At 40.2% G+C, this 26,219-nt stretch overlaps 2 protein-coding genes across 6 annotated transcripts in view; both read left to right on the top strand.

The window, feature by feature from the left end:
- Inpp5b (inositol polyphosphate-5-phosphatase B) overlaps positions 1 to 11,245 on the top strand; it is a 54,014-nt gene extending 42,769 nt beyond the window's left edge. For all 5 annotated transcript variants that reach the window (XM_027937217.2, XM_071617690.1, XM_071617691.1 and 2 more), the window contains 9 exons: positions 230 to 365; positions 2,043 to 2,153; positions 2,965 to 3,127; positions 3,915 to 4,150; positions 5,748 to 5,861; positions 7,214 to 7,298; positions 7,666 to 7,793; positions 10,049 to 10,160; positions 10,405 to 11,245. In XM_027937217.2, the coding sequence (XP_027793018.2) occupies positions 230 to 365; positions 2,043 to 2,153; positions 2,965 to 3,127; positions 3,915 to 4,150; positions 5,748 to 5,861; positions 7,214 to 7,298; positions 7,666 to 7,793; positions 10,049 to 10,160; positions 10,405 to 10,520 (1,201 nt within the window). In that variant the 3' untranslated portion in view covers positions 10,521 to 11,245. The remainder of the gene's footprint in view (positions 1 to 229; positions 366 to 2,042; positions 2,154 to 2,964; positions 3,128 to 3,914; positions 4,151 to 5,747; positions 5,862 to 7,213; positions 7,299 to 7,665; positions 7,794 to 10,048; positions 10,161 to 10,404) is intronic.
- Positions 11,246 to 12,270: 1,025 nt separating this feature from the next.
- Mtf1 (metal regulatory transcription factor 1) overlaps positions 12,271 to 26,219 on the top strand; it is a 45,120-nt gene continuing 31,171 nt past the window's right edge. Inside the window, exons 1-2 of the mRNA XM_027936962.2 lie at positions 12,271 to 12,332; positions 13,975 to 14,433. Coding sequence (XP_027792763.1) covers positions 14,026 to 14,433 — 408 coding nt within the window. The 5' untranslated portion in view covers positions 12,271 to 12,332; positions 13,975 to 14,025. The remainder of the gene's footprint in view (positions 12,333 to 13,974; positions 14,434 to 26,219) is intronic.

Raw genomic sequence — 26,219 nt, 5'->3', positions numbered from 1 at the left:
TGAACTGTGTTGGACTTTGAGCTTTCATAATTGCTTTGGATAATAACCCTGTTATTTGGATGCATGTTATTTCTTGGTGGGCCCAACTTGTTCCGCTGTCTTAGATCACTAGGCCACATGGATACAAAGTCTTTGCCTCATTGTTTCCTGCCTGAGCCAGAGCACTAGCCAGGCAGTGGACCCTGCTGTAGTTGCTGTGAGTTTCCCCAGCATGGACTTTGCATTTCAGTGAGAAGTGTCGTGCTCCTGCCTGGTGTGACCGGGTGCTCTGGAAAGGGAAGAACATCAATCAGCTGAGTTACCAGAGCCACATGGCCCTGAAAACCAGTGACCACAAGCCTGTCAGCTCTGTATTTGACATTGGGGTAGGTGGGCATTGATGCCTGTTATAATCTTTCTGTAGGGAATTTGTTTTCACATCAGGATTATGTTTTGTCTTTTTGGTCTCTACCACCACCCTTAATATGAGGAGGTACCTTTTAAAATTTGTCTTAGTTTAATAATCGTTTTGGTATCATTCTGTGTATTTCCACATACTTGGAAGATTTGCTTTTTGGACTGTATTGTTCCAGACCTTTCTTTATTCATTTACAAATGAGTCTATCAGTATTCTTATACAACAAACAGGATATTTTTATTTTTCTCTTTTTTTTAGAAAAGAGTTCACATTGTACATATTGTTCTGAGAATATGTACATGTATCTTAGACAGTCTTTCCATATCGGTACAAGCAGAGCTACCTCATCATTTTAAAGGTTGAAAACTATTCCATAGTGTAGGTGAACCATAATGCATCAATGATCATTTAAGTTGTTGCCAAAACTTTGCTATTATATGCAGTGCTATAGTGAACATCCTTCACATATATTTTTGTATATGTGTGAGTATTTCTATAGAATGAAATGACATTAGAAAATTGTATTTTAGCTGGGTACAGTGGAATGTGCCTATAGTCACAGCTACTTGGGAGGCTAAGGCAGGAGGATTGCTTGAGCCCAGGGGTTCAAGGCCAGCATGGGCAACATAATAAGACCCCCATCTCGAAAGAGAAAAAAATTTGTGTTTTTTAAATTTTATTTTATTTATTTATACATACTAGGGATTGAACCTAGGGGCACTTTACCACTGAGCTACATCCCCATCCCTTTTTATTTTTTGAGAGAGTCTCTCTCTGTAAGTTGCTGAGAGTCTCACTAAGTTGCTATGGCTGGTTTCAAACTTGTGATCCTCCTTCCTCAGCCTTCCAAGTTGCTGGGATTGCAGGTATGTAGCACCATGCCCAGCTCAAACAGTTTTCATTCATTATCTATTGATATTTCTCCATCAGTGACTTCTGAGATGCTTTTAGTACCAATTTTCAAGGTATGGACAGAAGCATATCAAAATCTATGAGGATGTGTATAGTTTGAGAAAAGTCAATATTATAATTAATTGTTACTGGAAAATGAAAAAAAAATTATAATTCAAAATGCAGAAGAAAGAGCCTGACAAAAATCTTCCTGGCTGATAGAGCATGCGTTAAAAAAAGCCTGAGAGGGCTGGGATTGTGGCTCAACGGTAGAGCGCTCACCTCGCACAGGTGGGACCCAGGTTCGATCCTCAACACCGCATAAAAATAAGGGCATTGTGTTGTGTCCATCTACACCTAAAAAATAAATAAATATTAAAAAAAAAAAAAAGCCTGAGAAACACTGCTTTAAATCAGAGCTCTAGAAAAGTTTCCCACTGCTAGCCTGAGGGTGGCAGCAAGCAACATAGACCTGGGCACTGAACCTCTTTCCGCCAGGGGCCAGATGTGACAGAATTAGCTGCCAATTAATTAGCTTTTACTCCTGTGTTTTCTTTCTGCTATTCAGGAAGCAGGTGACTTTTTACCACAGCTTAAGGATCCTTCTAAGACTATTGCTAATTAGGTTCTTTGTTAATAAACTAAATTTATTTAGTTATCTACTGCTGTTTCTCAATGCTGTGAATGCCCTCTATCCAAAAAAGAGGAAGTGGGTAGAAGCCTTGGTACTTAGTTTCTGATGTTTCCCTTCCAGGTGAGGGTCATAAATGAAGAACTGTACCGGAAGACTCTGGAGGAAATTGTTCGCTCCCTGGATAAGATGGAAAATGCCAACATTCCGTCTGTGTCTCTCTCTAAGCGAGAGGTAGGAAAGACATGTTAAGAATATTAGTAATGGGCTCTTCTATTGCTAGTACTTGAATCTCCCTTTTCTACTAAAGCTTAGAATTTCTGGAGGCTGTTAGACTCTAGACTTCCTGGAGAGGCTCTTTCTAGATAAAGAAAGGCCGATGATGCTAGCTGAGAAGAGAGAGGTGTTGGCTTAGGTTATATTCATGTCCTCATCTTCTAAAGCAGAAGATGATCCCAAACGTGCATTGTTTGATTTTAGAATAACTCATGTGTGTTCTTGCAATGGAATTGTCTTTCTACTAATGCTTTAAGATTAAATCAATTCTGAATTTTTTTGTTTTTACATAGAAAAGTGATGCATAGAAAAGTGATGGGCAGTAGGGAAGTCCAATTAGATCTAAAGGTTTTTCATGAAAAGATTGCAGCATAGGTCTTTCAAAGTTGACCAAACCACACAGTCAATCAAATGGAGGCTATGGTAAAGGTACGTTTAATGCTATAGATGTCCACCTACTTAGAAGGGTGAATTTTTGAAGCATATTTTGGAAATGGTTATGGATATAGAAGATATAAACTTTGATTCCTTTGGGAAATTTACATGTAAATTTATATGTACAACCTTGAGATTTTAGAGTTTTGGGTTAAACACAAATAACTGATCTTTAGTGGTAGCTGTGTCTTCTGAGGTAAATATCTAATGCAGAGACATTGAAAAGAGATGGTCCTTTATTTTCTTCCCAGGGTAAAGATTGTGTAGTTGGGTTGGCCAGGCAGGTGGCCAGGGAGAGGGTACTGGTTCTGACTTGTTGGGTGCTTGTTCTCAGTTCTGTTTTCAGAATGTGAAATACATGCAATTGCAAGTAGAGTCCTTTACAATTCATAATGGACAAGTACCCTGTCAGTTTGAATTCATCAACAAGCCTGGGGAAAACTCTTTCTGTAAGCAGTGGCTGAGTGCCAACCCCAGCAAAGGATTCCTCCTGCCAGGTAAAGTTTCTCTTCTTGGTTCCTGGTTTTTGGTTTGGGGAATGCCCTACCCTATTTTTGATCATTTTCCTAAAATAAGCTTTTTGCTTCTGAGTGAAAATTTTATTTTAAACCCAATACTTGAACTCATCTATAAATAAAGTATAAAATGACAAGGAGCATGGATTCAGTTTTAAAAATATTTTCAGCCAGGCACATGTTTCATAATTTCTCAGAGTAGACATTGGATTACTGTAAAGAAGGTGCTGCTGCCAAGGAGCCGTTTCCCCTGTCTGTCTTGGTGTCATTAACTCCCAATGATCTGCTCTCAAGGAGAAAGATAATGGGGTAGTAATCCAGAAATTTATTCTGGTTCTCAAATGACTTCTCCTTTGCACCCTGCAAGTGGCTGTGATTTTAAGAAAGATTAAGGGTGCTTTGTGGACAATTCATAGGCTGATAACTGCATCACATTTCTACTGGATCAGGTGTCTTCATCTTAGCTGACTCAGGGAAGGTTCTTTTATTCATGCCTTCTTGTTGATTTATAGGTGTTATTCAGTACTTGAGTTTTTTAGCATTTGTCTATTCAAATGCTTTTGTTTGTTGTTTTCATATTTCCAGTTGTTCTATGAACTTCTATTCTAGTGTCTCCTGAGTTCTGAGCACATAGATACTGGTTGTTGGTTGATATCTTTTATTTCCTTTTCCTAATTCTTTATGCCTTACTCTTTTCTCCCTATCTGTCCCCACCCTTTCCTCTTGGCCTTTCCCTAGCCAACATTATTCTTTTTCAATATTTCTGCAGATTCTGACATTGAGATTGAGTTGGAGCTCTTTGTAAATAAGACCACAGCTACAAAACTCAACTCAGGTGAAGACAAAATTGAGGACATTCTGGTTTTGCACTTGGAAGGGGGAAAAGATTACTTTTTGTCTGTGTCTGGGAACTACCTGCCCAGCTGTTTCGGGTCCCCCATTCATACACTGTGCTACATGAGGGAGCCAATCTTGGACCTGCCATTGGAAACTGTTAGTGAGCTGGTGAGTAACATGCTACAAGGAAACATCTAGAACTGTGTGGTGCAGCCAAGCCAAACAGGGTGTTCCAATGCCCACTTGCCTAGGGAATTAAGACTTCTTCAGCCTTCTAGAGCTTGCTTAGTGTGTCAGTTACATATTTTTGTGCATCAAGCCACCCCCAAATTAAAACAACAGTGAGTCATTGGTTTTTCTCCTGGTCTTGCCTAGACTCGCTTGGCCATCGTAATCAGGAGGCACCTGTGATGGTCAGAGGGTTGGCTGTTAATGTGGCCTCCCTCCCGGTCTTGGTGTTGGCTGCTGTCTGGGCCCCTCTCTCCACATGGCCTCTCATCATTCAGTGGGCTAACTCAGGCTTCTACACATGGTGACCAAAGCACGAGAGCAGATGGTATAAGGGGTTTGGTGGTATTAGCTCCAAACTCACATAGTACCAATTCTGCCATATTTTATGGGCCAGAGCAAGATGTGAAGCCAGCCTAGATTCTAGGGGCAGAGAAAGACTCAATCTCTTGATGGGAAAAGCTGCAAAATGCGGCTGTGTTTTTGGTTTTTTACATCTAGGAGATATCTCAGTCTATTCAGGCTGCTCTAACAGAACACCCTAGAATGGGTGGCCTGTCAACCACAGAAATTTACATCTTACATTCTGGAAGCTGAGAGGTCCAAAATAAAGACACCGACAGATTTTGTGTCTGGTGAAGGCCACTTCCTGATTCATAGAGAGCCATCTTCTCATGGAGTCCTCACATGGCACAGGATGTGAGGGAGATTTCTCGGATCTCCTGTAGGACACTAATCCCCTTCATAGCCACACAGTCCCAAATACTTAACCACATTCCCAAATCCTACCTCCAATTATGATCACATTGGTGATTAGGATTCAACATATGAATTGGGGGTAGGGGTTAAACATTCAGTATTTAACAGTATATTAGAGAAATAAATCCTAAGATAATGGAAGTTCCCTGACCCATGATCTTATTCATTTTTAAAAAAATCATTACCTGGTAGATTAGCATCTTAAACTAAATTTGCTGAGATCTAAAAGGCTCTTATGGAGAGAATTCTAATACAAGTGAATTAGTTTGGGGCAGATTTATGGTAATATGTATGCTTTCTTTTCCCAATGCATTTTTTTTATTTAGGGACTCTTGAATTATCCTCTCCATTATATAGATGAAAACAGAGATCCAATCAAAGAGAGTGATTTGTCACAGGTCACATGGTGAGTCAACAGTGGACCTGGACCTTGGACTCAGATTTTTGGACTCCCAAGTGTGTGCTCTTTCCTTACCAGACCACACTGTCTTTCTGGTTCTAACAGTGAAATACTACAGGCATGATTTTTATCTAAGAAAATGGTGCATATTTTCACCTGATTCATTGAAACTGCTTGCCATAATCCTCTCCCAATTTTCAGAAGCCACCTTTTGTCCCACCTGATTTCATTTTTGCCTGTGCAGTGTTTGGTTAAAGGCATTGAAATGCTTCCCTCTTCCATGGGTTTGCTGTCCCCATATTGTGCATTCTACAAAGCCAGCCTGGCAGAGTTCCATTGTAGGTCACCTACCTTGTCATGATTTTTCTTTAATTTCAGACTCTGATGCCAGTGCAGACTGAAGATGATGGGAGCCGGTTAGAGAAACCCATGGAAATCCCCAAAGAGCTCTGGATGATGGTGGATTACCTATACCGAAATGCTATCCAGCAGGTAGGGTGTGGCTAAGCAGTCAGACCTGATTTGAAGTCAGACTGCCTTGAGGAAGACCATTAGATCCAAGAACTTCTTGCGTGTAAATGCAAGAAACTTGTGAAGAGCTGTTCTTCCCCCAGGGAATGAGTGAGAGGTTTTGTGCCTTGTTTCGCATCCTGGTGCAGTACGTGATTACACATAGTACTTGATTACCCCAGTGGAAGCAGCCTTGCACTGAACAATCTCCAGCACAGCATGTTCCTTTCCTAGGTCTCTAGGGTCCTCCAGCAACAAAGCCATATGAAGGCCTTCTGGGATGTCTCATTTGTGGGAAATTTCACCAACTTCTTGGAATGGGAGGCGCTAAATTGTTGAAAGTCCAGGCAGAGACAGAGGACCAAATGGAACCCCCATGAATCTGGAGGCCTGATTTCTAGACGAACTTGGGCAAGCTTCATGGGGTCAGTTGGTCAGTTTGACTGACCTGTCTATATAGGTTCCACAGAAACCTACACAAGTTGTAATCCCACAGCATACTTTTTTTTTTTTTTTTTTTTTTTGGCAGTTCTGGAGACCAAAGCCAGGGCCTCATACATATTAAACCAAAACTTTACCACTAAGCTACATCCCTAGTCCAGCAACATACATTCTTATGATGTTCTGTTTTCACTTCACATTTGAGTGTTGCAGTATACCAAACACTGTTCTCAGTGTTTCGCTTCATTGCCTCATTGAATTCTTGTAATAGTTCTCAGATGAGGAGACAGATGCCCAGAAAGTGAATAAATTAGTTAAGGTCCTCAGGCTGATTAATAGGCAGGGTTAGGAATATGGCTGTAGAAGTTACATTTTTGAGTACTTTGCTAGTCTACCTTCTCGGGAGAACTTTTAAATGTAACTTTTGAGCAATACATTTAATACTGTTACTTTTAACACAGTTATATAATGTTAAATCAGTTTATAAAACATGAATGTAAAGTATCCTGAGACTATTGGAAATAACCTTTATTGCCATAATCTTGTTGGTTCAGTGTTCTGAGGTACCTTTTTAGCTTTATCCGTCTTACAGATGATATATTTTTTTCAGTGTGTCCCAACTTCCCCCTTAACCCCTTCATAACAAGGCAGGAAACAGCTACTTTTAAGTTTTCTCTTATGTTGGATCTTGTCTTGGATAGTGTGCCCTACCCATAGTTTTATAATAGATGCCTAAAGACCTATTGCACAACCATGTCTGAGAAGATGAATTAGCCACATCAACCTAAATCATATTGTCAACCAGGATGATTCAGAGATCTCTTGACACTGCTCCTTTTGTACTTTGATTTTCTGAGAAAGTAATTGTCCTGTGACTTTCTTCCTTCTTGCAGGAAGATCTATTTCAGCAGCCAGGCCTGAGATCAGAATTTGAACATATCAGGGACTGTCTGGATACTGGAATGATTGATAATCTCTGTATCCTTCAGATGTTCAGATCTGTGCATATGTGTGTATGTGTGAAAATGAGTGAGAGCGGTGAGAAAAGGGTAAGGATATTTTTTTAAGGTTTGTAGTCTGAATCTGGTCCTCAATCATCATATTTTTCTTTCTTAAAGTTTGCCTAGAAAAATTTTACAACCTTAAGCAACCAATATAGCAGGAAATTAGGAAGGCCTGGCTCACTTGACAGTGTGGCCCCTTCCAGATGTCAGGCTGACATCCTAGCTCTGAACAGAAAGCCTGATGAAGCAGTGCTAGCATGTACTTCTAGCATGTGCTGGCCCTGGGCCTTCTCCTAATCATGGGCAACATCACTACCTGTTCCTTAACGATGGGCCAAAAGCTGCTAGCAATCATTCTGTAGCTGAAGCCTTGCTGCTTTTCCTGGAGAGCCTGCCAGAGCCTGTCATCTGTTACAGTGCCTACCATAACTGCTTGGAGTGTTCTGGCAATTACACAGCAAGCAAACAGGTAAGGGGAAGCACTGAGCACCAGCATACACATGTTGCTAGCCCTAGGCAATGAGGCCTGATGAACAAAGTGGGCATAGTCGCTGAAGTCTTAGAAACTCAGTACCATGTCTTTCCTTCTCAAACCTGTTCTTCCTCTTGAGTCCTTTTTTCTTTTAATAGCATCACCCTTAATTTCAGTGACTCAGTCCCGAAACCTAAGTCATTTCTGACTCCTCCTTCTCCTCACCTCCCACATGCCTGGATCCATTGATCTATCACTCATCCTCTATCTTCCGTTCTCATTCTGCCTACCTGGGTTCAGTTCCCTCATTCAGGCTCTCCCTCTGCTGACTTGTTTTGCATACTGTCATCCAAAGCATACAGTATTCTAAAGTTCTCCTTATGTTGGTAAAAAAAAAAAAAACAAAAAAACACAGTTAGCGGGGGTGGGGTTGTAATTCACATGTGAGCCACTGGGTTTGCTCCTCAGCACCACATAAAAATAAATAAATAAAATAAAGGTATTCTGTCCATCTACAACTAAAAATATACATTAAAAAATCACACTTGGAATGTGGCATGTATATACAATGAAATATTACTCAGCAATAAAAGAGAATAAAATCATGGCATTTGCAGGTAAATGGATGAGTTAGAGAAGATAATGCTAAGTTAAGTTAGCCAGTCTCAAAAAACCAAATGCCGAATGTTTTCTTTGATATAAGGAGGCTGATTCATAGTGGGTTAGGGAGAGGGAACATGCGGAGAATAGATGAATTTTAGATAGGGCAGATGGGTTGGAAGGGAAGGGAGGGGGTATGGGGTTAGAAATGATGTGTAATATGATGATCATTATTATCCAAAGTACATGTAAAAAGACACAAATCGGTGTGAATATACTTTGTATACAAACAAGGATATGAAAAATTGTGCTCTATATGTGTAATAAGAATTGTAATGCATTCTGCTGTCATATATAAATTAAAAAAAATAGCAGTATACAAAATAGAATTAAGGCAAAAATCATTAAATGCCACATACTGATTAATTTTATAGTTTTAAAAATAATATTCTGTAATGAATATTTAACAATTCAAACCTTTATATACTAAATACTATAACATTGAAATAACAAAATCAGGGCTGGGGTTGTGGCTCAGTGGTAGAGTGCTTGCCTAGCACATGCAGGGCCCAGGGTTCAATCCTCAGCACCATAAAAATAATAAATAAAGGTATTGTGTCCAACTACAACTAAAAAATAAGTATTAAAAAAAAGAAATAACAAAATCAGTAGAAAAGTGTCATGATGTGAATATTTGTGTCCCCATCCAATTCTTATGTCGAAATCCTAACCATGGAGATGATGGTATTAGAAAACTGGGCTTTGGGGAAATGATTAAATCACATGGGCAGCAATATGATTGGAATTGGTGTCCTGACAAAAGAAGAGTACTGAGAGCTAGCTAGTCCATCCCAAAATGTGAGAACACAGTGAGAAAGCACCATCTACGAGTCAGGAAACAGGCCCTCACTCAACACTGAATCTGCCAGTATCTTGATTTTGGAGTTCTCAGTCTCTAGAACTCTAAGGAATAAAGTCCTATTATTTGTAAGCTTAAAAAAAAAAAAAAAAAAAAGTCATACTTGGTTCTCCACTGTCAATTATTTTCTTAAATATTCAAGACTTTCTGATTTAGCTAAACGGTTCAGTGTACAACAGGTATTGACAGAATAATCTAGAAAACTGGCCAGTAACATAAGTTCCAGAGCATGACCCCACATCCACTGAATCAAAGTGACTTTTGATATCTATTTTATACAAACTCCCCAGCTGAGTCTGATGTATAGATAGCTTTTCATTGAATTCTAGCCTGAACAACTGCTCCTATTAAAATGGTTATGCTCCTTCCAAGATTGACATATCAAGTGTTCTCTCAGCTTACCTTCTGTTTTCCTTTACATTTTTTCTATCCCACATTCCCTAGTCCTTACCTCTACAAATCCAATTTTGTCTTATATTCAGGACCCAACAAAATATCTTTTATTCCTTTTTATTCTCCCTGAGAGCATGAAGTTAGAAATCTGACCTCTAAATTCATGTAGAGTTTGACTTGTGCTCTTTTTTGGTACTTATGCCAAGTGGTAAGGGATTATTTTTCTGTGCATAGTCTTATGCACATTCATGGATCACATACTCAGTTCTTGGAGTACAGTCACCAACTTGACAAATAACTGAATGAACAAAATGACAAATTCCAACTCTTCCTCTTTCAGGTTATTTCTACTCTTCCCACATTCCACAAAAATGTCTTCAACTACTTGATGGCGTTTTTGCAAGAATTGCTGAAAAATTCAGCAAAAAATCATTTGGATGAGAATATTCTAGGTAAGTGACCAAATGTCTGTGGCATCTCTGTAAACTGAGGATTCACTGTGAAGAAAAGAGATTGAGAAAGTTCCAAAGTACATTACAGTAGAATTAAAATTTCAAGTTTTGGCCAAAGTTTATATTGAAATAATTTTTTTTTTAAGCAAAGACTGCTTTTGGGTACCCCTCCCCACTCCTAACAACACAAGAATATGTAGTCCTTATTTTGCTAATCATTTATTTTCTGTGTTTTTTCATGCAGCTAGCGTATTTGGCAGCTTACTGCTTCGAAACCCAGCTCAACACCAAAAGCCTGAAATAACAGAGAAAAAGAAGGCTCAAGAGTTTATTCACCAGTTCCTATGCAACCCACTCTGAGCCTTTCTGTCCCATCCCTTGTTTTACCCAAGGTAGCCAATTTCCAGCTCCACCTGTTGCAGCTCAAGAGACCCCTTAAAAACATTTGAGGTCATCTGGAAGCAAGAATGGAAGCTCCTGAGCCTAGACCTCCCCCCACCTGTGCCATCATTGATCAGCACACTCAGTGTAGAGCTGTGAAGACATGAGAGAAATCCACAATAATAAAACTGACGTTTGATGTTCAACTTAAGTTATTTAACACAAATAGATCTCTATTTTTTTTTTATTTAAAAAAAATTTTATACTTGTGCTCATTCAGCCTGCCTCCAGGGCACAGTCAATTCCTTCCCTGTAGCCTAGACTGAGCTCCTCAAGATCAGATATTTGAACAAACTTTTGAAGTCCTGAAAAGACAATGAAATGGACATTAAGAATGTAGGTGGATGCTCCTGGATAAACAAGCTTTAGCCTCCTGAGATCCTTCGGTTGCCCAGTCTGAGGACATGTGAAAATACATATGGAACTTCTATCCCTTTCCTACTCGGATATAGTTCAATAATTCTGAGGCTGGCCACTCAGCTTCTGAGGGCAATACAGTGGCTTAAAAGTGCAAACACTGAAGAACTGAGTTTTCTGGTGAAACAGGTGGAATTTTCTAGGCCAGCAAGTCCTCCAAATTGTATATGAGCATAATCCCTCTCATATTTGTAATATATTTTAATGATAAACATTTTTAAACAGTGGTGGTTGTGTTATGCTTTTCTGTCTTGATGGTGACTGGACCCTTATGGCTTAAGCATTGAAACAGCTTATCAGGGGCTAAAGACATGTCTTGCAGTCTGGTGCAGTCACTGCGCACATTTTTCAAGCAAGCTAGTACAGCCATGGCCTGAACTCCTTGGCCCCTGATCTAGTGTCTAGGAGTTGTCCCACTCTGAATATCCTAGAGAAGTAGCTCATGGGAAAAACAGGCAGTGACTTCTGGGAAGATCTCACATCCAGATCTTACAGGCATTTAGAAAGGACAGGCGCATCACAGAAGCACTTGCAAAATTGCTTCTTGGGCACTGAAATGCTATAACTTCTTGGTAATTCTGTGAATTAGAGACAAGCCAGTAAGATGAATAAGAAAAGGAGTGGCCAGTAGGTGGCGTTGACTGGTCCAGGCACGAGAATCCCCCGAGGAGGAAAGTTGGGACTGCCAGCCTGGGCAGGAGTGGGAGCAGGCAGGAAACTGGGCGTCTCGTGAAAGCTTGTGAGAAGGGAAGAAGGGGCAGCGTTCCCTCTGGCTGTTTCTGGAATACTCCTAGCTCTGTCCCTTGGATCTGCTCCTCCTTTCTGGGACCCTCTGGCCCTGTTAACGAAGCTGGGTGATTAGGGGACGCTGGCGCCGTAGAGGAAGTCCAAGAACACCACAGCCTTGCAGGCTCGTCCCTTGAGGGCCCGAGTCCGGAATCTGGCGGCAAACTGGGGCTCCTGCAGTAGTGTCGCGAGCTGAGCTGAGGAAACTTGGGATTCGCGGTTGGCATCGCCCCCTTCCCTTACGCCGGGAACGGCCGGCTTAAAGCCCCCAGCGCCTCCCGGCGCCCGCACCAAGCCCGGGCGACGGCCGCTGCGCGCCGCCCCGCCCCCCACCCGCCAATTGGAAGCTCAGGCTCGGCCCTCGGGCCGCTGAAGCCAAACTGCAGCGCCAGAGAGGGGCGGAGCCGCTGTCCCCTCCTTCCTCCGGAAAGCGGAAGCGGAAGTGACGTTAGGGGAAGGTGGGGGCAATCATGGTGCCGCTGGGGAGGGGAGAAGCTGCTGCCGCTGCTGTTGCCGGGAGCCGCGGAGGTAAAAGGCGAAACTGGACTCGGCTATGGCTGGGACTGTTCGGGGGGCGAGGGACCTAGGCTTCCTCCTGAAGCAGTTCCCAGTAGAGACCCGTCCGCTCGCCGTAAGGACCCCACCCCTTCTCGGTTTCCATGGGGATGGGTATCCAGCCCCCCTTTCCTGTTTCCATGGAGACCCGGACCCTGCCCCTCTTCGTCCGGCTGGGAGCCCCCCGCTTGTCTTGGGGTTTTTCCGTGTAGTCCTGGACTGGGGGCTATCCCAGACAGTTTCCCTTTCTCAGCTTTCTCTCAAGGGTGCTCCGTTCGCACTCCTCTTTGGCTACCCTCAAAGCTGTGTGTCTTGTTTGTCCCGGACAGTTGGTTTCCGCTTTGCCGCCAGAGGTGCTGGGCAGTCCACTGGGTCCCTGGGAACTCTCATCTCTTCTCTCAGATGAAGCGAAACGTGCATCTATGGGGTTGCGTAAGCTAGAGCAAGGGGTCGGGCCGGTTCCTCCCGGATTAGATCCCTTGACCTGTCTCTGGTAACTACCTCTCCGGTCGCCTCACTACGTAAAGGCTCACTTTCTAACCCTCAGCAGAAGAGAACGATAAAGTGCAAAGCCGGACTGAAAACTAAGTGATGTACTGATTATTTTAAAATTCTCTGTTCTGCCTGCGGAACCCACATTTATAGAACCTGTGTGTTTGCCAGTGAAGGAAGAATCACTATTCCAGTCCATGAAAGCTTCAGATTTGATATTTTCACCAAGAGAGCGTGTCTTCCCAGGAGACGCTGTCTTTTTAAGAGAGAATATCTACATGTCTTTCATTCATTTAAATGGCATTTCTTGAACTCCAGGAAGTGTCATGTAATATGCTAAGTACATTCCCTCCCAGCACAGAGCCCACTATACAAGGATATCTTCTGGTTCATACCTTATTGTATTGTGAGATAAATAATTAAAGTGATCTTCATTAGATGTGCCTTTTTGGGGTTTAGCCCTTCCATCCAGAAGCTGAAACACTTGTTCTAGGAAGGAGGGAAGGAATTCTCACTTGTTCCTCTACTATTTGTCAGGTATTGTGCTTTGCATACATTATCTGTTTTATTTCTCATAATAACTTTGAGAGAACAGAAATTACTAGTTCCATCTTACATATAAGAAAAATGAGCACTGAAAAATTACGCAAGTAGTAAGGGCAAAGCTGGGATCTGTTGCTGAATAAATAGGCCCAAAGCCTTGCTCTTTCCATCATAGACTACATGAGGCCCTGAACTGCCTCAAGGTGTGATTTGGGGGATATTGAGTGGAGAATTCCTTACTTTAAGATTTATAGCAACAGTCTTGAAGCAGCCACTGTTCTGTTTGCTTCTTTAGGTATTTTGAACAGTCTTCAAATTGATTGACAAAAAAGCACACTTAGGAAGTCGCATGAACTCTGCTACTATTCCTTCAATTCTGAGGGGGGAAAACTATTGCTTTCCATAAAAAATGACTTGGCTGTCTTAAGTTAAAATTTTAGAACTTATTTCCAAGGAAGATGATTTTTCATTTGTTTTGATTTGCTCTTTAAATGAGAGGAAAAATGAGTCCTAAGGTTGCTGAGGATGGTAGAAGGAGGGTCTTGTGGTGTGGCTCTAACTCTGGTTTTGTCTGTTGCAGAAAGCTCATTATCTTTCCATTTCTCACAATTGGGCTGAGTACGACTGAACCATGGGGGAACACAGTCCAGACGACAACATCATCTTCTTTGAGGCAGAGGAAGATGACCTGACCCCCGATGACAAGATGCTCAGGTTTGTGGATACCAACGGACTGGTGCCTTCCTCATCTGGAACTGTTTATGATAGGACCACTGTTCTTATTGAGCAGGACCCTGGCACTTTGGAAGATGAAGATGACGATGGACAGTGTGGAGAACACTTGCCTTTTTTAGTAGGGGGTGAAGAGGGCTTCCACCTAATAGATCAGGAAGCAATGTCCCAGGGTTACGTGCAACACATTATCTCACCAGATCAAATTCATTTGACTATAAACCCTGGTTCCACACCCATGCCAAGAAATATTGAAGGTGCAACCCTTACTCTACAGTCGGAATGTCCAGAAACAAAACGTAAAGAAGTAAGTAAAGCAGTGGGTGAGGGCCCATTTTGGCTTTGGGGCAACTCCTTACACAACTCTTGTTGGCGGTTTTAACAGGGGAGTAAAGGAGACCCTGTGCTTAGAGCCTGTAATGGTTTTGCCTTTCAACAGTATGCCTCATGTTTGTTCTGTCTGCTTCCTAGAACTTTTGGATTGTATAGCTACATTGAAATTTAGGAATACTAAATAATAATATTTCAAATTTTCTTTCCCAAATCATAAATAAAATAAAAATTTTACTGAAGTAAATCCATGTTTCACATGATAGAATAACTAAATTTGGCATATCTGATAGTGCGTTAACTAGATTTGGCTCATCTCTGGGTTGTTTATAAATGGTATGTTTTGGAGATGAGTATCTACTGGAATATGCTTTATTAACTTAGAGAATGTTTAATGAATAATAAAGGCTAGCTTAATTATATTAGAAATTCAGACAAGACAGCAAATGAGAGTAGGTTACCTAAACAAAGTTGTCATGTTTATACCTAGGTAATGTGAGGTAATGAATGTCAGGATGCTTTGAAAATTGTAAAGCATTTTTTTACAATTTGTACTAGTGGTGATGATAAGTGGAATAAAAGATATGGTTTAAAGGTGCTAAGCTGGTCTCAGTGGCTCATGTCTATAATTCTGGCAACACTGGAGGCTTAGGCAAGAGGAATGCAAGTTCAAGTCTAGCTTCTGCAACTTAGCAAGAACCTACCTCAAACACAAATGGGGATGTAGCTCAGAGGTAAAGTGCCATGGGTTCAAGTCTCAGTGCCATTAAAATAATAATAATAATAATAATAATATATGTATGTATGGTTAAAAAAAACTAAACTTTATCCAGAAACTATTAATTTAATTGGTTGATTAAAATAAATAGATCACTGATAGTTGCAGTGCTGGGTGCTAAATGTAAGATGCTACCATGAAGAAATACAGTAAATTATTTAAGAAAACATTTTTTCTTTTTTGCCATAATTAAGTTCTTGAAATTACATGTGGCTTATACATATAGCTTATTCATATTATTTGGCTTTTCCTTGTCTAGATTTAGGATCTCAGAGCTAGAAGGAACCTTAGAGAGACCATTTTGTCCTACCTCCTGCCCTATGCAGGAATCTCTCGATAACATTTCTGATATCGGTTCATTGGTTTGTGCTTCACACTTCCAGAATGACAAAAGCGTGGTCTTTCACAGCTCAGCCCAGTACATGTGCTGGCCACTTTGATTGTTAGAAAGCTTTTGCTTCTATAGAACCAAAATCTGCCTTCTTGCAGGTGCTACAGACTAGTTCTAGGTCTGCCTTCCTGAATAATCTTCCTGTCTCAGGACAGCCAGTTAGATCATGTAAAGATCATGGGTTTCTCTTCATCTCTTGTTCAGGCCAACCATTTCCATTTAGTTAAATATATCCCTCTTGCAACATTTTCCCCCAGTTTGTCATTGGCCTTGTCACCTTTAATTGAATGAACTCCAGTTTTCCAAAGTCCTTTTAAAATCCAGAGTGTGAGTCAACTAGCATTGAATCCTCTATGGCTCTTATCTCTTAATCTGGACATTGTACTATGGTTACTATGTAGTCTATATTATTGGCAACAAAATCTTAACTGTTAGCTTGTACTTGGAAAGCTGTGGAATAGTGGTTCTCAACTGGGGCAGTTTTGCCACCTGGGATACATTTGGTAATATCTGGAGACATTTTTGATTCACACTGGGGAGGTACCCTGGAATCTAATGGATAGAGGCTAATGATGCTGTTGAACATTTTACAGTGCATAGAACAGTTCCATGCAATAAAGAAGTTCCTGGCCCAAAATGTTAACAGTGCTCAGATAGAGAAAACTTTGCTCTGTATCATTCTCTTGAGTGCAGATAGATATGGAGGCCTCCATATCAGCTATAAGAACAGCACCCTACTATGTTTGTTCTTACTGGTTTTAACCCAGTAATTGAACTTTTAAGAGTTTATTTCAATTCAGCAAACAGTTATAAAGCAAGGTGCTGTTATGCTCTGTGGGGTTGCAGATGATTGTGATGATTTACAATATAGAAGTAGAAATATATTTATGACAGTCATTGCAACATTAGGTATAATGTGGTAAATGTGAAGGAGAGGTGCAGATATCGCATTGGGAGCACAGAGAAGTTCACCTTTGGGATCAGGCAAGTTTTCTAGAAAAAAAGGTGTCATTTAAGCTCTTCTTAAACAAGGTATACAATTAATGGGGAATGCAAGGAAAATTCCTTTCAAGAGATGAGAATGGCATGAACAAATAAAAGGAGGTGGAAAATTCAGACCATTTTCAGGGAATAGCCAGTTATCTGTGAGAACAAAGGTTAGTATATCTTTTTTTGTAAGAAGCTAAATAGTAAATATTCCAGGCTTTGCAGGCTATTTTGTCTCTCTGTAACTATTCAACTCTTCCATTGTAGCACAAAAGGACCCTTAGATAATACATAAGTGAATGAGCATGACTGTGTTTTGTTGTTGTTTTTGTTTTTTGTTTTGGTACTTGGGATTGAACCCAGAGTTGCTGTACCATTAAGTTACATCCCCAGCCCTTTTTATTTTTTATTTGGAGACAGGGTCTTGCCAAGTCACTGAGGGTGGCCTCCAACTTGTGATCCTCCTGCCTCATCCTTCCAGGTTGCTGGGATTACAGGTGTGCACCACTGCACCCAGCTTGACTGTGTTCTGATAAAACTTTACAAAAACAGGCAAATGGGCTGGATTTGGCACACTGGCTGTGGAAGATAGGGAATAGAGAAGATAAGGATGGAAAGATAAAATCCAAATCTGGAAGGCAGTGGTAGCATGCCAAAGGTTTGTACTGTATTCTGAAAATATTGGAAAACCATTGGAGGTATGTGAGCCAGGAAGTGATGTGGTTAGAGTAGCATTTTAGAAAGAGTGTTCTGAGGCATACTTAGTGTCCAGTTAGGAGACGCTTGTAGCATAGGTTTGGGGTTTCATTTAATTCTGATGAGGGAAAAAAATTTAATAGTTATTTTTAAAGAGAGATGAGAGAACTTGGTATGGTATTGGAGTTTGAATAATGAGCCATGAGTTGGGTGTGATTCAAAGGCTTTGATCATGTTGATTAAAAAGATTCGGCCATTTTTTCAAGTGTGTTGAATTTCCTCTGTATCTTAGTAGAGCTGATTGATGGATCTGGAGAAGAGTGGTGTCAAGTTCACTGTGGTAGATACTCTAACCAAGGTATATTCATATTCATACTCAGATTGTGTGATTGCTGAAGAGAAAGTGGCTGACTCTGCTCTCCACCCTCTACCCCGCTCCCCTATAAATGGTGATTCCATTAATAGGAATCAAGATAGGAAGAGGAAAAGGTTTAGTGGGGAAATTGATGAGTTCAGTTGGAGTGATGTAGTCCTTGGAGATGAGTAATAAGAGTAAGTTAAAAGCCCATTGAAAATGTGGGTTCAAAGTAAGGAGTTGATGTGGAATTATTTCAAACTGTGGACCGTTTATTCAAGGGAGAAGTAAGAGTTGGTCTGAGAATTTAAAGATTGGAAAGAGAAAGAGGAACCAGAGAACATTGCTGTAGCCCGAGATAGTGCAATGCAGTGTATGGAAGTTGAGGGAAGAGAGGGGTCAAGAAAGGTGAGTATTCCTATGTGACCTTCTCAGAGGGATTGAGGAAACAAGGCCCTGTTTTGCCAGTTGTGTATTAGTCATTCATGTTATAAGGATGTTTTCGGTAGAGCACTGAGCTGAAGCCAGAGTTTGAGTGATGAAGAAAGTAAGTGGGTGATGAAGAAACAAGAGGCAGGAAGTAAGTATCAAGTTTTTTGTTTTTTTTTTTTTTTTTTTTAAGTTTGATAGTTGACAGAAGTATGGTGCGGCAATAGTAGCTCAGGGGAACTGAGCCTTTTTTTTTTTGTTGTTTTAACCATAGTAAGTTTGAGCATGATTTAGGACTTAACTTTTGGCCATCCTCAGTTAATAATTACTGTATGAGAATATTTCATGATTAAATGTTTGGGAAACATTAAATTAAACTAAGACAGAAATCTATTACAGTACTTTTCAGAACCTTTGATGTGCTTTTAAAGAAAGAAAATGTAGAATTTTCCAACTGTTATAAACTTGTGAAGCCATTTTTCAGGTTTTGTTTTCAGGGTTCAGCGGAGAACATTTTGAGAAATGCTGACCTAGGCAAAAGAGAAGATGATAGGAGGGAATGATAAAGCAGTGATCGTTAGCTATCATTTTCTCATTCTGTACTATTTGCAGATTTTGTTTATTCCATTTGCAAACCTGGTTTGTCATTTGTGTCTTCAGGTCATTGATAATCATGTTGAACAGGACAGGGTCAAGGATATCATCATGAGTACTTTGTTTAGTTTACTGTGGATTCAGTTCGATCAATGATACCTGTGTGGAAAAATAGGTAGGTGTGGGATTGGATGGGGATTGAGGAAGAAGCATCAATGGCTTTAGTTTTGGAAAATCTTACTTAATGACCAGACATTCAAAACATTTGCCTTTTTGAAGTGCCATCTTACCTTAGCTTATGATTTGACAGTGATTTTATTTTTGACATTAAAATCTATTTAATTGACTTGAAGAGGCCTGGTTTTATGACTTTTTTTTTTTTTTTTTTTTTTTTTTTTTGGTGGTACTAGGGATTGAACCCAAAGAGCTTTATCACTGAGCCACATCCCTAGTCCTTTTTATTTTTTGAGACAGGGTCTTTCTAACTTGTCTAGGCTAGCCTCAAACTTTCGATCCTCCTACCTTAGCCTTGCAAGTCACTTGGGATTACACTGTGCCAGGCTTGTTTCTGATTTATTTGGTAACAGTGTCATGATATCTTAGCCACTCCTGCTTCCCCACCTTTTTATTAAACTTGTTTTTTTCCTGCATGTCCACACCACAGAGGTATTGTTCTTTTTTTTTTAGAAAGAGTGAGTGAGAGAGAGAGAGAGAGAGAAATTTTTAGTGTTTATTTTTTAGTTTTCGGCGGACACAACATCTTTGTTTGTATGTGGTGCTGAGGATCGAACCCAGGCCGCTCGCATGCCAGGTGAGCGCGCTACCGCTTGAGCCACATCCCCAGCCCGAGGTATTGTTCTTGAGAAAACAAATCACTTGAGTTGGGTGTGGTGGTGCATGCCTATAACCCTATCAAGTCGAGAGGCTGAGGCAGGAGGATAGCAAGTTTGAGGCCAGTTTGGGCGACTTAGTGAGATCCTGTCTCAAAAAGGGCTGGAGGTTTACCTCAGTGATAAAGTGTATGTACGTCAGTGTGAAGTGCTCTGGGTTCAATCTCCAATACTGCAAATAATAATAATTTGATAACTAGTTAGTCTGGTTGGCTTCTTAAGCAGCTTATTTTCTTAGTCAGATTTTAGCCTGATTTTCCTGTTTACCCTTGATTGTTCCATTGTTTCCTGTAGGGTATAGTTGGCTTACCTATTGCTTCATTTATTTTCCCCCTTATGCTTGTTTTGTTCAAAAATAAAACAAACAGCCATATTGGGTGGTACATGTCTATAATCCCAGTGACTCAGAAAGCTGAGGCAGGAGGATCACAAATTGAGACCTGTCTCAAACTAAAAAATAAAAAGGACTGGGGATGTAACTCAGTGGTAAAGAACTTCAGTCTTCAATCCCCAGTACAAAAAATAAATAAATGAAGCCATCCAGAACCTTGCCACAGGTACCATCTTTTTCTACCACAGGACCCTTGGTCATTCTAACTCTTGATTTCACATTTCAGATTCCCATACTTGCAGTTTTACTACTGAGTCCCTGTTCATTTAGTAGCTTTGAGAAATTTCAATAAAGATATTGTCATTCTGCTCAGATATATTTTTAAGATTTTCTCCTTAAAGGCTTTTCTACTTCAGAGGGTTTTTGTTATTGTTGTTTTCTTTATTTTGTTTCTTTTGTAGTACTCTCTCTCTCTCACTTTTTTAATGTTTTATTTTGAAACAGGCTCCCTCTAAGTTGCCCAGAGTGGCCTTGAATTTGTGATTTTCCTGCCTCAGCCTCTGGGGTTGCTGGGATTACAGGCAGATGCCACTGCACTGACCCTCTACTTCGATTTCTAAGTAGCTGTTCATTTAGTTGTTTTATGCAGTCCATGTTTTCCCAAACTCTGTTATTTGTGCCTTGCCAGGACTGTCTGAGTATCTTTTCACTTATCTCTGTCTAAACCACATTAGTGAATATAATGTGTCATCTATGGCTAACTGATCTTCCTGCTCTTCTGCTGAATAGTTGGTGAATAAATGTAAAGAAACCCAGGAATCACATACCAAATATTTTCTTCATAATGAATCAAAGTATTGCAGTGCATCGATTGGGAAAGAATATCCTTTTCTGCCAAAAAGCAGTTACAGTGGTGCCTGTGATGTTATATTGCTTCTAGACTCACAAGAAATAAAATAAGTGGTCAGTGATTTTCCAAAACAAGATTTATTTCTCTTCTTCCTCTATCTCTTCGTCCTCTTCCTTTTTTCTCTTTGTGTGTGTGTGTGTGTGTGTGTGGGGGGGGGGGGGGTTCTGGGAGTCAAATCCAGGGTTTCAGGGTTGTTTTTTTTTTTTGCATTTGGTGGACAAGCACTCTACCACTGAGCTGTTTCCCCAGATTTTTTTTCTTTTTTTCTTTTTCTTTTGGTACTAGGGATGGAATCCTGGGGTGCTTAACCACATAGCCACATCCCCAGCCCTTTTTATTTTTTATTTTGAGACAAGGTCTTGCTGAGTTACCTAGGGCCTCTCTAAGTTGCTGAGGCTGCTTTGAACTTGCCATCCTGTGCCTCAGACTCCCAAGTCACTAGGATTACAGGTGTGCATCAACCATTTTCCATATTTCTTTTTTAAGCCTGAAAATTTTTTTAGTCATAAGAGTAAGGAAGAAAATTTGGCTCCAGTGTCATTTTTTTCACAACATGTCCTTTGTGTTGGGAGACCTAATTCCAATCTTATCCCTCAATATAAATCCCTTAGGCTGTGGAGTGATGTATTCAGACAAACCATGTTCCTGACTCTCTGGGAGGGGGAACCACCTACCTTCCATTCTTCTCATACTGTGATTATATTTCTTCAAGGGTCCCCTTCTGAACACCCACAGAATTGTCATTCAGAACTAGCACAGAGACTGTCTCTCCTTGAAAGTCTAGTGTTTAGGATCCATTCATTTCCCACTGCAAACTTTAACGTATCTACCTTTGTCAAGTATCAGGAAGCACAAAGAAATAGTCCTTACCCTCAGAGGCTTGGAAGCTGTATATGTGTGAATCCAGAGAAGAATGTGTTTTCTGTTTACCTATAATACCCCTTTTTCCATATGCCCCCTAAGTGCCTGCTGGTGTATTATGTACCTCTCCTTTGTAATCAGCATTTCCCTCACTGAGACCCACTGGCCTGGGAAATGGATGAGATTGGTATTATGTACACACTGGTTTTCAAACTTGATGCTGTAGGAATTATAGGTCTCAGATTTGCATTTTACATAAGTATTGCTAAATTTTTGGTGTTGGAGAAAGTGCTTGAATTTTAGCTTACCCACCCATCCCTTATCGATTTATTTATTTAATAAAATTTGTTTAGTTGTAGTTGAACGCAATATCTTTTTCTTTTATTTATTTATTTTTATGTAGTGCTGAGGATTGAATCCAGTGCCTCGCACGCTAGGCAAGCGTTATACTGCTGAGCCACAACCCCAGCCCCCCCCACTCATCCCTTATTTCAATCAAGCTTATTTTAAAATTGTTTCTTCTGTGATGGTATAGTTTGAACCTGGATTCCATCTTTGTTCTGCTATATACTAGCCATGTGGCTTTGGGCAAACTGCTCTGTTTCCTCTTTTGTAAAATTGAAATAAAAATATCCCATTGCATTCTGTGAAGATTAAATGAGATTTATGCCTATAAAATATACAACAGTATATGCATAAAACATTGAACATAATGCCTCCTGCTTTGTGGTTGTTCATTGAATGTTCATTTGCTTTTTCTTTCTCACAGACCCCTATGATTCTGAGAGGAGGTATAGAGGTAATCTCAATTTAAGAAGAGGTAAAAATGTTAAGACAGTCTTTGTTAGGTACTCTATGGGGAGGCATTTTCTCCCTTAAACAAGGTTATAAATGTTAACTGGGTTCCAGGATAGCCCCCAAAAGTTTTGGTGGCAGCCGGGCATGGTGGCACATACCTGTAATCTCAGTGACTCAGGAGGCTGAGGCAGGAGGATCACAAGTTCAAAGCCAGCCTCAGCAACTTAGTGAGACCCCTATCTCAAAATAAAAAATAAAAAGGGCTAGGGATGTGGCTCAGTGGTTGAGTACCCCTGGGTTCAATCCCAAAACAAAACAAAAAGTAGTAGTAGTCTTAGTAGTCTAATTAACTATCATCACTTTTTTTTTTTTTTTTTTTTTTGGTACTGAATATTGAACCCAGGGGTACTCAACCACTAAGCCACATCCCCAGCCCTTCTTATTTTTTTAATTAGAGACAGGATTGTCCTAAATTGCTTAGGGCCTTGCTAAGTGGCTGAGGCAGGCTTTGAACTTGCAATTCTTCTTCCTCAGCCTCCCAAGCTGCTAAGATTACAGGTATGTGCCACTGTGCCTGGCTGAACTACTACTGTTTATAACTGTGTTTTGAAATGAGAGCATGTGTAGTTCCCGAGAGGGCTTCTAGAACACTAGTAATTGCCATGGGTAATCTTTGCCCTTATACTTGGCTACCTTTGACTTACTTTGGCTTTCGTAGTACCAGGCCACTGAAAGTTACTTCCATGATGGGCATTGGGGCGCTTTTTTTTTTTTGGTATTGAGAATTGAACCAGGAGTGCTTAACCACTGAACCATATCCCCAGCCATTTTTTAGATTTTATTTAGAGACAGGGTCTCACTGAGTTGCTTAGGGACTTGCTAAGTTGTTGAGGCTGGCTTTGAACTTGGGATCCTCCTGCCTCTACCTCACAAGCCACTGGGATTGCAGGCGTGTGCCACTGTGCCGGCTTCACATTGGGGCTCTTAACAGCTGAAGAATGATGTATTGGCAGTGGAGAGGCTGAGAGAGCTAGAATCTATTGAGCACCTGCTGTATACCAGTCAGTGCTTGAGGAGTTTCCATATAGTTTTGTATTTCACTTTCATATCATATTTATAAAATAGATACTCTTAGTTCCCATTTTACAGATGAAAAATTGAGGCTTAGAAACACCCAACTATCAGGTGAGGCCTTCACAATGCCAGCGTCTATGCTTTCTACCATAACTCACCACTTTTTGCAAAGATAGGAGAATTAGCCATTGAGTTCTGTTGGCTGTGAACAGGGCTGAGAAAAGAAAGGGCAGCAGGATGTCATTAGTTCTGTTAAGAGTAAGGGGTGAGATTTGGAACAGCTCTGGTGGATGGTGAATGAATGAATTCAGCTGTGATGGTGGGTGATGGGAAGACTATTGAAGAAACAGGGTCAGTTCAGAGCTCTCATGTTCCTGATTCAAGCATTTTAGTTGTTCATTATGGAGTAGAAGAAATGAGATCAGTGCCAGCATGGGAAACAGTTTTGGTGTCAGGGAAAGGAAGGGAGGTCACTAGTGATGGGGAGGAAAGAGCAGTTCCTGTCACCATAACAGACCAGTCATTTACTTGGAGCATTCATCTGCTCAGTGCTAAGAATCAGGGACTCCCTTTCCTTATTGAGTAGGGGCTGCAAATGTATGTAAAATATAGTTCTCAGTCTCGCTTCTTGTCTTCCAGCCTCACTTTTTTCCTTCCTTCTAGCAGAAACCCTGCTTTTTTTTTTTTTTTTTTTGAAGCTTTTATTTCCTGGAGTTGCAGTGTTTTTTCATTTATTTCATTCACTTTTCCATCTCTGATTCTGTTGACTTAACAAGACAGTCATCTTTGTTAAATATTTTTCGATATTAGAGCTGCTCAGAACACTTAGTAAATCAAATATCAGATCTCTGAACACTCACACTTTCTGCTTATTAGTAGCATTAGACTCCATCCTTATCAACACTACCCTGGCTGCTGAGCTTGTTAGCATAGTAATTGGCCACTGTTGGAGGCCACACGGGAAAATTAAAGTTATGCTTAGAATCTTAAGCTCTCTTTAAGAAACAAATTTTCTTTATATTCAGTGGTGTCTTCAGTGATATTATGTTCATATTATCTTTCATTTTGATAAGCAAACTACTTTTGTGTCACCCCTCTCTGAAGCCTTTAAATTCAGCTTGGGTATCAACTCCATCAAAAGGCCTTTCTTAGCTATCCCAAGTCTAAGTGAGTTTTCTTCTGTATATTCCTCTAGTGTGCTGAACATCATTATCAGTTCAGCTTCTCAGACCATATTGTTCTTATGTTTATCTGTTTGATTTTCCTTTTCATTTTTAGCTCCTTGAGTGCAAGAGCTATTTTGTTTTATTCCTAGCACCAAGCATGATATAATTCCCAGAGCATAATTTTTTAAATACATGAATGTTAAACTTTAACCGTAGAAAGTACCAGATATTTCTATGTAATCATGAAAACTTGCATTTATGTTTTTTGTGACTTCCTGTTGTTCCCCAGTTTGAGGAGGCTTAAGTTTCTTTTTTTGTAAAATTTGGTGCTATTTTAAAATAATTCTGAAAGACACAGAATAGTGACTTCGATTTACTGTCTCTTTCTGATGAACTGGGAGGTTATTATTTATTCAGGTTATTAGCAGGGAGCAGGCATTAGTTTTGACAGTGAGCTGTCTACTGCACCTTAAAAAATATTTTCCCTAATCTGTATTCTCCCCTAAATTTCTATTCTCAATCTCTCTCTTCTCAGCCATGTTTTCTTGAAAGTTGAGTTTATACTTACTGCCTAATTTTGGCTTCTTCTCTTACCACTCCAGTGAAACTAGTGTGCTGGGGTAGGTATGACTTTGAGTCAGCTAAAACTGAGAAATATTTTACCAATTATCTCTGCCACATTTGATTTATTAACCACCCTCCTTGAAACTCATGTAGTCCTTCACTACTTTCTTTTGTTTATTTGAAAAATAAAAATGGAAGCCAGGCATGGTGGTGCATAGCTATACTCTGGAAGCTGAGGCAGGAAGTCTCTAATTCCAGGCCAGCCTTAGCAATTTAGGAGAACCTATCTCAAAATAAAAATAAAAAATGGGCTGAAGATGTAGCTCAGTGATAGAATGTTTGACTAGCGTGTGTAAAGCCCTGGGTTCAGTCCTCAGTACTGCAAAAAATAAAATAACAACAACAAATGAAGTGCCACTTCTCCACAAGGTTAGTCTCTGGGATTTTGTAGTTAGTGAACAAGTTAAACATGGTCCCTGCCCTCATGGAACTTTCAGCCCATTTGAGAAGTAGCCATTCATTTATTTAATTCAATAAATTATTTACTTAATGCCTGCTGTTTTCTAGATACTGTTTTTCCTAATTAAAGATAATGATGTAAATGATTTAGTTATTTAATTATTTCATCTTCATCTTGTGCTTTAAAGAAATAGAATTATCACTCATCATCCATTGGGGATTGGTTCTAGAAACACTTCCCCTTTCCCCATCCACGGATGCCCAAGTTCCTTATATAAAAGAGTGTACTAACTTTGCACATTCTTCCGTATAGTTTAAATCACCTTTAGATGACTTATATATCTAATAAAATGTAAGTGCTGGGCTAAGGTTGTAGCTCAATGGTAGAGCTCTTGCCTAGTACTTGTGAGGCTCTGGGTTCGATCCTCAGCATCACATAAAAACAAATAAACTGGGTGTAGTGTTATCCCAGCAGCTCAG

This window comes from Marmota flaviventris, chromosome 10 (assembly GCF_047511675.1).
Source record: "Marmota flaviventris isolate mMarFla1 chromosome 10, mMarFla1.hap1, whole genome shotgun sequence".
In the NCBI taxonomy this organism is placed as follows: Eukaryota; Metazoa; Chordata; class Mammalia; order Rodentia; family Sciuridae; genus Marmota; species Marmota flaviventris.
The sequence above is the reverse complement of the archived record's forward strand: the minus strand, read 5'-3'. Positions and strand labels throughout refer to the sequence as shown.